At 67.2% G+C, this 12639-nt stretch overlaps 3 protein-coding genes across 3 annotated transcripts; 2 read left to right on the top strand and 1 right to left on the bottom strand.

The window, feature by feature from the left end:
• The first annotated feature begins 353 nt into the window (after positions 1–353).
• On the top strand, positions 354–5537 carry TLX2 (T cell leukemia homeobox 2). The gene is made up of 3 exons (XM_059470937.1): positions 354–735; positions 3011–3248; positions 5321–5537. Exons 1-3 carry the CDS (start codon positions 354–356, stop codon positions 5535–5537), a joined length of 837 nt encoding a protein of 278 aa, XP_059326920.1.
• Positions 5538–6678: 1141 nt separating this feature from the next.
• Positions 6679–8267, top strand: LOC132072091 (alpha-internexin-like). Its single transcript, XM_059470088.1, has 3 exons — positions 6679–7110; positions 7688–7812; positions 7876–8267. The coding sequence occupies exons 1-3, from the start codon at positions 6679–6681 to the stop codon at positions 7925–7927; spliced, it is 609 nt and encodes a 202-aa protein (XP_059326071.1). The 3' UTR covers positions 7928–8267.
• Positions 8268–9104: 837 nt separating this feature from the next.
• On the bottom strand, positions 9105–10979 carry LOC132071933 (interleukin-12 subunit beta-like). The gene is made up of 6 exons (XM_059469744.1): positions 10910–10979; positions 10411–10632; positions 10158–10266; positions 9891–10072; positions 9641–9789; positions 9105–9371 (listed from the first exon to the last, which is right to left on the bottom strand). The coding sequence occupies exons 1-6, from the start codon at positions 10977–10979 to the stop codon at positions 9231–9233; spliced, it is 873 nt and encodes a 290-aa protein (XP_059325727.1). The 3' UTR covers positions 9105–9230.
• Positions 10980–12639: the final 1660 nt, after the last annotated feature.

Genomic DNA, 12639 nt, shown 5'->3' with positions numbered 1-12639 from the left:
GGGGGGGGTCCCGGGGCGGGGGCGGGGCCCCGAGCTGTCAATCACGGGGCGCGGCCGCCAATCAGGGCGCGGGCGGTGGGAGTTCGGCCGGTCCGGATGGAGCGGGGCAGAAAAGCGCGTCCCGCCAGGGCCCGCAGCCCACCCGCGCTCCCGCCCCGGGGCCGCCAGCGGCTGCGAGCCATGCCCCGCACCCTGCCCCGGGCCCGCACCCGCCACCTGCCCCGCACCTCGCTCCGGGCCCGCGCCTCGCACCGCGTCCTGCCCCGCACCGGCCGCTCCGTGCCCGCCGCCGCCGCCGCCCCCCGCCGCCCCCCGGCCATGCCCGCGCCCCGCCGGCTCTGAGCGAGGCCGGGATGGAGCGGGAGGGCGGCGGCCCGGGGCCCCCCGCGCCCCACGAGCCCATCAGCTTCGGCATCGATCAGATCCTGGGCGGCCCCGAGCCCACGGGGCCGCACCGGGCGGCGGCAGAGCCCGACTACGGGCTCTACGGCAGCGGCTACGGCCCCACCGGTCCGCTCGGCTCCTACAACCTCAACATGAGCATGAACGTGAGCGTGAACGTGACCCCCGCGCCCGCCGCGCCGCCCGCCGGAGTCATCCGCGTCCCGGCGCACCGGCCCGCGCCCGCCGCGCCGCCCGCCGCGCCCGCCGCGCCGCCACCGGGGCCCGCGCTGCCGGGGCTCACCTTTCCGTGGATGGAGACCACGCGGCGCATCGCCAAGGACCGGCTCTCAGGTGAGCGGGCGGGACGGCTACCGGCGGCTATTGACGGCTCCGGGCACTCCCGCGGCACCGGCCGCTCCCGCGGTGCCGTCGGGGCAGCGCGGTCCGGCGGGCACGGCGCGGGTCGGGGCGGACGCGGGGATCGGACGGGGATGGCGGGGACCGTGCGCTCCACAGGTTCCCGCAGTGCCCGGTGCTCGCCCGCCGCCGTCGGGCCCCGCGGGAGCGGCTCGGGGTAGACGCGGCTACCGGCGGCTCCACCGCGGCACCGAGCAGGGACCGGCGGCTCCGGGTGGAGCTTGGGGGTCCCAGCGGGCTCCGGTCTCGAGCTTTACTCCGTGTTTGGTCCCTTCCCGGTTTGGAGGTGCCGGTGGTGACGCTGTGCCACCGTAACGGGGAGGCTGCGGGAGCCGGGGTGTGGAGTGGGGGCTCTGCGGGTGTCAGATGTGATGTGGGGGCTCTGAGGGGACACGGTGCAGGGTGGGGGACCCTCCGTGGGACTGAGGACAAAGCCCATCCACGCACAGAGCAATGTCCCGTGCCTTGTGAACCCCGAGAATGGGGGTGCAGGGGTACCTGGGGGTGTCTGGGGATGGGATCCCGGATCTGAACGTGCCGGGATCGGTGTGGAGCTCACAGTGCCAGCGCTATGGGAGAGCCCAGGGCGGCCATGCGGGGTTTTGGAGGCAGCGAGGGGTTGAGGTGCTGCTGGTGTGGCCGGGGCTGAGCGCCGTGCTGGGGCTGAGCAGCAGTGCTGGGGTGGGGGTGCTGCTTGCTGCACCCCAGGAGCAGGAGGGGGGCTGAGGTTGGGGTCCCGGGCACTGGGGCCGTGTGTGGCTGCTGGGGACCCCCGGCCTGGCTCGGCTCCGCTCCCGCCCAAGATGGCGGCACTGCCACGTCCACAGCGTGCGGCCGCATGCGGGGACAAGGCTGGAGGCCATGCGGGGCTGGGGGCCGAGTTCCGGCCGTGTGGGCCATGGGGGGGTCTGGGGCAGCACACTGAGGACTGTGGGGGTCCCACCTGGGCGCCTGCAGAGCTGTGTTCACCTCCCGGCCCACCCCACCATGGCAGCGGTGACGAAGCACGGTCCCCGCGCAGGGGTGGCGGGTGACGTCCTCGTCTCCTGCCTGGCGCCAGCCTTGGGTGGATGGGGCAGCCCCTCCCCAGCACGGGGTCTCTCAGCCGCAGCCATCACTCAGCACCTTGGCCTTGGGGTGGGCTGCGGGCAGGAGGCAGCTGGTCCTGCTGAGAGGCCGCCCATGCGGGGAGGGGGCTCGGGGGCCTCTGTCCCCCCGGCTCCACCTGCCCCAACCATGCCTGTCCCCCGGCTGCACGGCTCCACCTGCCCCAACCGTGCCCGTCCCCCCGGCTCCACGGCTCCTCCAGCCCAGGCAGCCTCCTGGGCATGGGTGGGAGGGAGGGTCTGTGCGTGCCAGGGGGTCCCTGGGGTGCTGTGGGCTGTGCCCCACGTCCCTGTGCCATGGGAGGATGTAGCCCCATGGCCACCCCATGGTCCCGGCCATGTGCAGCCCTGCCCATGCAGTTTGGCCCTGGTGTCGGCTGTGGTGCCATGGTGCCACAGGGATGTGGTGCTGTAGGGTCATGGCTTGGCCAAGGTTGTTGTCAGAGCAGGAGGGGTGCGGGTGTTGGGGGCTGAGCCTGCCAAACCTTCGCTGTCCTCCATGCTGCTCTGATGCTCCCTGCAGCTCTGGCAGCTTCTGGGTTTGGGCACGTTGGCCTCACCAGGGCTGGGATGTGGCACGTTGGCCTCACCAGGGCTGGCTCACACCTCAGCTGGGCAGGGACATCCCCTTCCCCAGCCCATGGAAAGAGACACTGTCTGCCTCCCAACAGTTTCTGTGGTCTCATCCCCTCACGGGCAGGGTTGGGCAGTCCCTGCAGTGCCCGGGAGGCTCCTCGGGCTCGGTGTGAGGGGAGGGTGGGTTTGTGCAGCCGGGCTCGATGATCCTGCATCAGGGCTGTGACCGGGCCAGCCCATCCACCCCGACGTTCCAGTGCCCATCGCAGGGCTGGGGGAGTGACTGTGCCGTGGGGTAGGAAAGGGGACAGATCCTCCCTCATGCCATGTCTTGAGCTGCCCCCACGTCCCCAAAGTGGGGAAAACTCTGGGTGACCCCCTTCCCTACTCTCCCAGGCAGCACTGGTGGCTCCCCTGGCACTCCCCATCGCCGTGTGCCCCCGAGCCCCCCGCCATCCCCCAGGGTCCTGCCCTGCTGTGCTTTGCTGGGATGACCCCAGCGCCCCCTGACGCCGCTGTCCCCGCAGCCGCGCTGTCGCCCTTCGCGGTGACGCGGCGCATCGGGCACCCGTACCAGAACCGGACGCCGCCCAAGCGCAAGAAGCCGCGCACGTCCTTCTCCCGGGTGCAGATCTGCGAGCTGGAGAAGCGCTTCCACCGCCAGAAGTACCTGGCCTCGGCCGAGCGCGCCACCCTGGCCAAGGCCCTCAAGATGACGGACGCCCAGGTCAAGACCTGGTTCCAGAACCGCCGCACCAAGTGGAGGTAACAGGGACAGCTGCCGCAACTGTGATGCTCACACCCCTCTGCCAGACACCCCAATATCCCTCTAACAGCCGCCCCTGTGTGTCCCTCTGGCAGACACCCCAATATATTCCTCTGACAGACACCTCAATATCCTTCCGACAGCCACCCCAATATCCCTGACAGCCACCCAAATAAATCCCTCAGGCAGCCACGCCATATCCCCCTGGCCAACACCCCAATATCCCTCTGAAAGTCACCCCAATATCCCTATGACCCCAATATCCCTGTTGCAGACACCTCAATAGACACCCTCTGACAGCCATGTCAGTATATCCCTCTGGCAGCCACCCCAATATTCCCATGACAGCCACCCCATATCCCTCTGGCAAACACACCAGTATCCCTCTGACAGCCACCCCAATATATCCCTCGGCAGCCACCCAAATATCCCTATGACAGACACCCCAATATATTTCTCTGACAGCCACCTCAACATCCCTCTGGCAGCCACCCCAATATCCCTATGACCCCAATATCCCTCTGGCAGGCACCCCAGTATCCCTATGACAGCCACCCCTCTGTGTTCCTCTGACAGCCACCTCAAATCTCTATGACAGCCACCCCATATCCCTCTGGCAAACACACCAATATCCCTCTGAAAGCCACCCCAATATCTCTATGACCCCAATATTCCTGTTGCAGCCACCCCAATAGACACCCTCTGACAGCCACCCCAATATCCCTCTGACAGCCACCCTATCCCCATGACAGCCACCCCAATATAGTCCTATGGCAGCCACTCCAATATCCCCCTGGCAGACACCCCTATGTGAATCTCTGACAGACATCCCAATATATCCCTCTGGCAGAGACCCCAGTACCCCTCTGAAAGCCACCCCAATATCCCTATGACAGCCACCCCAATATCCCTCTGACAACCGCACCTGTGTGTCCCTCTGGCAGCAACACCAATATACCTGTGACAGCCACCCTATATCCTTCTGGCAAACACACCAATATATCCCTCTGGCAGCCACCCCAAAATATCCTTATGACAACCATCCCAACAGATCTCTCTGTCAGACACCCCAATATCCCTCTGGCAGCCACCCCAATATCCCTGTGATAGCCACTCCTGTGTGTCCCTCTGGCAGACACCCCATAAGCCCTCTTGACAGTCACCCCAGTGGATCCCTCTGACAGCCACCCCAATATATCCCTCTGGCACACACCCCTATGTGTCCCTCTGGCAGCCACCCCAATATCCCTCTGGCAGACACCACTATATGTCCCTCTGGCAGCCGCCCCAATATATCCCTTTGGCAGACACCCCAATATCCCTATGACCCCAATATTGCTCTGGCAGCCACACCAATATCCCCGTGACAGACACCCCATATCCCTCTGGCAAACACATCAATATCCCTCTGGCAGCAACCCCAATATTCCTATGACCGCAATCTCCCTGTGGCAGACACCCCAATATCCTTCCAGCAGACACCCCAATATATCCCTCTGGCAGCCACACCAATATGTCCATGACAGCCACCCCAATATCCCTCTGGCAAACACCCCAATATATCCCTCTGACAGCCACCCCAATATATTCCTCTGTCACACACCCCATAAACCCTATGACAGCCACTCCAATATCCCTCTGGCAGCAACCCCAATATCCCTATGACCCCAGAATCCCTCTGGCAGCCACCTCAATATCCCCATGACAGCCATACCAATATCCCCATGACAGCCACACCAATATCCCTCTGACAGCCACCCCTATGTGTCCCTCTGGCAGCAACCCCAATATCCCTATGACCCCAGAATCCCTCTGGCAGCCACCCCAATATCCCTATGACCCCGATATCCCTCTGGCAGCCCCAAACCCCACATCCCTCCAGCAGCGATCCCCACATTCCGGGAGAGGCTGGGACTGGGATGAACTGGGGATGGACGGCACCACCACGGCCTCCCCTGTGCCTTGCTGTGCCCTCTCTGGTGGCGCTGTGGCACGTGTCCCATGGCAGTAGGACGGGGACAAGGGACAGTGCCATCTGCGGCCGGTGCCAGCGCTGTGTGCGTGTGTGCAGGCGGCAGACGGCGGAGGAGCGCGAGGCCGAGCGGCAGCAGGCCAACCGGCTGATGCTGCACCTGCAGCAGGAGGCCTTCCAGAAGAGCCTGGCCCAGCCGCTGCCCCAGGACCCGCTGTGCATGCACAACTCCTCCCTCTACGCCCTGCAGAACCTCCAGCCCTGGGCCGAGGACAACAAGGTGACGTCGGTCTCCGGGGTGGCCTCTGTGGTGTGAGGGCGCTGCCGATGTGCCGGGAGGTGGCACCGGGAGCCCGGTGGGCTCTGAGCCTGGAGCGTGGCAGGGAAGGGGCTGCAGCTTCCTGAGAGAGAGCCCCGCACTGGCAGCCCCCTCCCTGCCATGGGGAGCCCCCCAGGAGTGAGGCCGTGCCCCTGTGGTTGGACTCAAAGCTTCAGCAAACCCCACCTGGAGCACTGCTGTGGGCAGCCCCCTTCCTGGACCCCCAGGAGCCCAGGGCTGAACCCCCATGTCCTGTGGACCCCCAGGAGCCCAGGGATGGACCCCCAATGCCCTATGGACCTCTGCAGCCCCTGCCTGCTCCCCAGGAGCTCAGGGCTGAACCCCCATGCTCTCTGGACCTCTGCAGCCCCTGCCTGGACCCCCAGGAGCCCAGGGATGGGCCCCCCATGCCCCATGGACTTCTGCAGCCCCTGTCTGCTCCTCAGGAGCCCAGGGATGAACCCCTGCACCCCAAAAATGTCTGCAGCCCTCTGCTCAGCCCTGTGGGAGCCAAGGGCTGAGCCTCTGCACCCCCTGCACACCTGCAGCTCCCTGCCCGGAGCCCTGGGAGCCCAGGGATGGGCCCCCACACCTGGCAGGGTTCTGCAGCTCCCCCACCAGCAGCTCCATGGGTTCCACAGCCTCCAGCCCACCTGGAGCTCCCATTCCTGATGCTGGGAGCCCCCCACCCTGGCAGCGGGGTCTGTCCCACCCTGGCAGCGGGGTCTGCCCCACCCGCACCATTTGCCTTATCCCGGTCGGAGTTTGCCGCCTCCGCCTTCCATCTGTGCACCAAGGACTCGGGGCCCCACCCCGTGGTGGGACAGACTGACTGACTGAGCCCTCAGCCTTCCCCCCATGGTCTCTCAGCTCCCAGGGGCTGGACATGCCCGTGCAGCCCCCGCCATGGGCTCGGGGTGCTCCCCATCCCAGTCCCTGACTGCCCCCGGGTGTCACCTCCCACAGACTGAGCCCGGGTGTGATCCACAGGACACTCGTGGGGTGCAGAGGGGCTGAACCCCCCCTTCTCCTGGCAAATCTCTGCACCCCCTCCCTAGTGACCCCCTCCAGGATCATCCAGCCCCACTCCAGTCTCTGATGATGATGATGGAGGGGATGAAGGGCCTGGGGAGGGGGGATGACAGCGGTGACCTTGACCCTGAACTCGACCTTGCCCCCCACCCGCGGTGCTGCAGCCCCTCACCCCACTTTTGGGGGACAGCCTTCTCCCCTCACCCCACTTTCGGGGGACAGCCTTCTGCGGGCTCCCCCTCTCCGCCGCTACCGGGAGGAGCCGTTCCCCCGGTACCGGCGGGATTGGCTGCGGTTCCGTGACGCGGAGGGGTGGGACCGCATTACCACCGGCATGAGCGCGGCCGAGGGCCGGCCCCGGTGCCGCTGGGGCGGCGGCGAGGCGGTGCTCCGTGCCCGTGCCGAGGCCGCCGGTTACCGGAGGCTGCTGCGAGCCCGAGCCGCCGAGGTGGAGGCGTTGCGGGGCGCGGTGGGCGCGTTACACCGGCAGCTGGAGGGGCTGCGGGACCGGCGGAGCGGGGAGCTGGCCAAGTACCAGGTGCAGGGCTGGGGGGGCGCCCGGGGGGCTGGGAGGGAGCGGGGGATGGGAGGAGGAGGAGGAGGAGGAGGAAGGTGGATGTTTTTGGGAGGGTGGATGTTTGGAGCTGGATGCCCGGAGGGATGGGGAGAAGGAGGGTGGGGATGGGGAGGGGCGGGGGTCAGGGGTCCGGATGGAAGTGGGGGGCCCCGGGAGGGATGGGGGAGTTCAGGTGGGACCGGGAGAGGGGGTTTGTGTGGGTCGGGCCGCCGGGTGTCGGGGCGGGCTTGGGGGTCCCGTGGGTCCGTGTGGGGCGGGGGGCGGTGCGGAGTTCCAGGGGCCGGGAGTCCGCGCGGATCGGGGGTCGGGCCGGGGATCCTGTGGGGGTCACTGTGAGCGGGGGTCCCTGCGTGGGTTCGTGTGGGGCGAGGGCCGTGTAGGGGTGCCGGGAGTCCGTGTAGGTGGGATTGGGCCGGGACTGGGGGTCCCTGCGGATCGGGGGTCGGGCCGGGGGTCTGGAGGGGTGTCGGGGGTCCCTGTGTGCCGGGGATCCCGGGGGTCGCCCCGCGGCCCCGGCGCTGCTGACGGCCCGGCTCAGGAGCGGGTGGCGGAGCTGGAGCGGGAGATCGGGGCGGCGGAGGCGGAGATGGCCCGGTGCCTGCGGGAGTACCCGGCGCTGCTGCGGCTGCGGATGGCGCTGGAGGCGGAGATCGCCGCGTACCGGTACGCGAGGGGGGCGCGGGGGGCACGGGGGGCGAGGGGCTTAGCCCGGCCCTTCTTTTCCAGGGAGATGCTGGAGAGCGAGGAGCTCCGCCTGGGCGGCTCGGCCCCGCCGTGAGCCCCGGTGCCACCGCCGGAGCCCGGCCCTGCCGTTACCACCGGAGCCACGGTGCCGGGACCGGACCCTCAGCCCCACCACCGGCCCCCGGTTCCTCCGCCGGACCCCAGACCCCCGATTCCTGCACCCCGGTTCCCTGGCACCCTCGGCGCCTCTCTGGACTGACGGAGCCCCGGTCCCTCTGTCCCCCCGTTCCACGGGTGCCCCGGACTTGTGCCCGCCTGGCCCGGGAGCCCCGGGAGGGCGGCGCCCGTGGGGTCTCACACTCACCAGCCTCTCCGGGGCGGGGGTCCCGGCCCAGACCCCTGTGGAAGCACCTCAATAAAGCCCCGTGGCATCACCCGGAGCCGGCGCGGCTGGAGGGGGGTAGGCAGCACCCCCGGCTGTGCTCCGGGGGGCTCAGGGAGGGGAGCTGGGCACGGCACGGGGACACTGAGGGGGCGCATTGTGGGGCCAGAGCTTCGGCAGGAACTGAGCCCCCCCAGTGGTGATGGGGAGTCCCTGATCCCCCCCCCCCCCCCACACTGTCAGCGTTGCTTTGGGGTCAGGATGGGATCCGGTTCCTTGGGATATGGGGACGGGGTTGGGATGGGATTCTGCTCCCCGGGATGTGGGGACGGGGTCAGGATGGGGGATCCTGCTCCCCGGGATGTGGAGTCAGGATGGGATCCTGCTCTCCGGGATGTGGGGATGGGGTCAGGATGGATCCTGCTCTCTGTGATGTGGGAACGGGGTCGGGATGGGATCCTGCTCCCCGGGATGTGAGGATGGGATCGGGATGGAATCCTGCTCCCCGGGATGTGGGGATGGGGTCAGGATGAGATCCTGATGGGATCGGGATGGGATCCTGCTCCCCGGGATTTGGGACGGGATCAGGATGGGATCCTGCTCCCCGGGACTTGGGACGGGGTCAGGATGGGATCCTGCTCCCCGGGATTTGGGGCGGGGAGCCGCTCCTGTGCCTGGGGACGTTGTCCCACCGCAGTCCTCAGAAAGGAGGCACAGCTGGGAGGGTTTTTGAGGGTTGGGGAAGTTCAGGAAAGCCATGTGTAGCTGCACAGGGTGTGGGGACCCTCTAACCCACCTGTGCCCAAGCTGGGCTGGAGCACGGGTGGAGCCTGTCCCAGCCATGCAGAGTTCTGTGCAGCACCTCCCTTCCCACACACACCGAGCAGAGTTTGTGGTGGCAAAGCCAATCCCTGAGTTTTATTAGGGGGAAAATTCCTTTTCCGAGCTGTAAAGGGAAGGGGGTTCTGGGGACAGGAGGTGCCCGGCTGTGGGGTCGGCACCCTCCAAGCCGCAGTTATTGGGGTGCACCGAGGCCCATCCAGGCGCTCCAGGGGCTCCAGGCCGGGGGCGTGTAGGGGTCCCGGCAGCTGATCCGCACCCGCCCCGCTCCCGCCGGCACCGGCGCCTCCTCCGCGCCCTCCACGAACTGCTCAACCTGCAAAGGGACAGGACATGGTCTGGGGAGACCCTCGGGGTGGGGGCACAGCACCCCCTGAGCCCGGCAGCGCTGGGGAGAGCAGCGGTGACAGCCTGGGTGACAATTCATCACGCCAGGAGGGGAAGAGGCAGAGTAAGGAGGGGCCGTGGCTGAGCGTCTTCTCAGGCAGGGATGGGGCAGGGCAGGGTGGGCACAGCGCAGGGTGGGCACATGGGGCAGCCTGTGTTGGTCCCCCCGGGGCAGAGACCCCCCGCCATCCCCGTTACCTGGGTGCCGTTGTGGAGCTCGTACTGCAGGTGGTAGAGCAGCGCAAAGTAGGACTTGGGGAGCGGCCAGGAGGCCGGGGGGGCCCAGGCCAGCTGGAGCTGCTCCCCCCGCTGCTGCAGCATCAGCTCCTGGGGCGGCTCAGGACGCACTGCGGACAGAGGGGGCTCAGAGCAGGGGCTGACACCCTCCCCACGGAGCCTCCCGTGCTTCTTGGACGCCCCCACCCCGCTGCTCCCGCCCTGAGCTCACCGATATCGCGGAGGAAGAAGTGCCGGGAGAGGTTGAGGTAGGAGGTGTCCGAGAGCCCCTCCAGGTGGAGCTGGAGCGGGCGCAGCTCCTCGCCGAAGGGGCAGAACAGGGGATCTGCCAGGCTGGCGTTGAAGCGGCCCTGCTCACCGGCCACGGGCACCCAGGGCCCCACTGAGCCGTCGCTGTGGGGAGGGAGGGGTGGGCAGCGCTCAGGGCGGGGTGCCCGTGGTGCTGCCGTGGGTTTGTGGGGTCCCAAGGGCCACCCACCTGCGGATGAGGCGGGCACGGAAGATGGCAGAGGCGGGCCCGGGCCAGGAGCAGTGGAAGGAGCCGTTGTAGGACTCAGCCTGGCAGGACACGTTGATCTCCTCCTCACCTGAGGGGTTCAGGGGTGGCTGGTCAGGGGTGGTGCCCCCTCGCTGCAAGGGGTTCCCCACAGCCCTCATGCCCACGGGCTGGGCACCAGGATCCCCTGCTCCTCATCCCTCCACCCCCATCACCCCAGCCATGCCCTGCTTACGGGTGTTGCTGAGCACCACGTAGGTGCTGTCCAGCAGCACAGGGCCAGCCCAGCAGCTGTAGTTGCCCGTGGCTGGCAGGTCCAAGCCCAGGATGGTGAGCTTCTGGCCCTCAGGCACCAGCTCTGCCATGGGCTCCTCGTCCCCGTTCAGTGTCCAGGAGATGTGCTGCTCTGAGGTGTCACATCGCACCACCACGTCCTGGCTCAGCTTCCCCACCTGGACTGGAGGCGAGAGGCAGATTGTCCACTGGTGGGCTGTGGTGGGGGCAGATTGTCCCCCAAACCACCATGGGTGGTGGCCTCGCAATCCTCACCCTGCTCCTGCACTCCACGTCCTCCCCCAGCTCCTTCACCTCACATCACCCCAATGCCCACCCTCCAATCTCCCAAGAGAGCTGTCCCAGCCCCTATCAGAGGGTTTGGGATGCCCCCCACTCCCTCTGCTGTCCCAGCCAGGTTCCCCCTCCAAGGCCTCCCTGTGCCCCACAGCAGCACTCACACTTTGGGGGGAAGGCAGTCAGGGCTTGTGCAGGCACCAGGAACAGCAGCAGCCCCAGCAGCGCCAGCATCTGGGAAGGGAAAGGGCAGGGAAGGGCAGGCCCAGCTGGACATAACCCAGGAGAGGGGCACAGCCAGGGCAGAGCCCCCAGCCCTGAGAGCAGCAGGATCCCCCCCAAGAACCCCCATTCTGTGCTTACCTCTGCGTTGTCTCCAGTGGGCTCAGCAGAGCCGGGGGCTGCGCTCTTATACCGGGCTGGGCTGTGTGGGGCAGCCCCAAGGTGCAGTCACAGCAGCATCACACTTCTGGGAACTGCAGGATGGGACCCACGCTCAGCCCCCTCCCTGCCTCCCACCCACAGCACTGCTGGTGCTTGCCGGGGGGGCAGGGGGCACAGACACCCCCTGCCCTGCCCTGCAATGCCAGGGGATGGGTAACCCTGGGAACACCCAGGAAAGGGGCAGCACTGGGTATCTGGGGTGGTGTTGGGGTTTTGGGCGGTCCCAGCTCTCTCAGAGGGGTCCTGCAGCACCTGAGGGTCCGCACGTCATCACTGTGTGCTGCACAGAGCCCCCCAGTGCTGCACAGAGCCCCCCAGTGCCCTGCTGTGGGGTGGGGGATCCTGTGGGGTCTCTCAGCCCCTGTGATGGGGGTCTGGAGAGGGGCAGCTCAGGGCTGGGCCCCTCTGGGTGGGTTGAGGAGAGGGGAGGGTTGCCACAGGGGCTCAGGGTGATGTCCCCAGCCTGGCACAGGTTGGCACGCCCCTTCCATCCCCTCCTCATGCCAATGTATCCCATGGGGTGCTGTGCAGAGATGAGGACGTAGGGACAGAGATCACCAGGGTCACCAGCTGCCCCTTTGCCACCCCACTGGTGCCAGCCCGTGCTGAGGGCACGCAGCAGAGCCCACCCTGGGGAAGGCAGTGCTGTACCCTTTCACGTACTTTCTGCAGTTCCTAGAAAGCAAAGAGGGAACTGGGGCTGTGGGAGGCTGGGGGAGCCCAGCTCTCACCTTTTGAGGCCAGGACAGGCCAGTGGGACCTCCAAGGCCCCTCCCTGAGCTGAGCCAAACCCCAGTGCGTGGGCTGAGGGGTGGGGACGGGGAGCCAGGACCCCCATCCCAGGCCCCATGGAGCAGCTCAGCCCTTGGCTGTAGCACTGTAGGGAACCCCAAGGGGAGAGGGAAGGGGTGCCCTGTCCTGGGGTGCCCCCGTGCCCTGCCCTGTCTGGGGGAAGCAGGCACTGGCAGCAGGTTGGGGGCCCCGCTCACCCCCATCTCACAAACCACAGCTTCCCCTTGGCTTCTGCAGAACAACCACAACCACAGAGGGGAAGTCCTGTGGCAAAGGCCAGGGGTGCCCTCAGAGCCTCAACGTGGCTGGAATCCCAGCCTGGCACCCGAAACACGGGTGGGAGAGAGAGAGGCCTCACGGACAGAAACCATTCCTGGGAGACGGGAGGAGCAGGGACAGAACCCACCCTGGCTGGATCACTCTCTGGTGACGTCCCTTGGTGAGATGGACCCACCCTGGCTGGATCACTCTCTGGTGATGTCCCTTGGTGAGATGGACCCACCCTGGCTTGATCACTCTGTAGTGATGTCCCTTGGTGAGATGGACCCACCCTGGCTGGATCACTCTCTGGTGATGTCCCTTGGTGAGATGGACCCACCCTGGCTTGATCACTCTGTAGTGATGTCCCTTGGTGAGATGGACCCACCCTGGCTGGATC

Source organism: Ammospiza nelsoni, chromosome 4 (assembly GCF_027579445.1).
Source record: "Ammospiza nelsoni isolate bAmmNel1 chromosome 4, bAmmNel1.pri, whole genome shotgun sequence".
Lineage (NCBI taxonomy): Eukaryota > Metazoa > Chordata > Aves > Passeriformes > Passerellidae > Ammospiza > Ammospiza nelsoni.
Note: the sequence above shows the minus strand (reverse complement) of the source record. Positions and strands in the feature narration are given on the sequence as shown.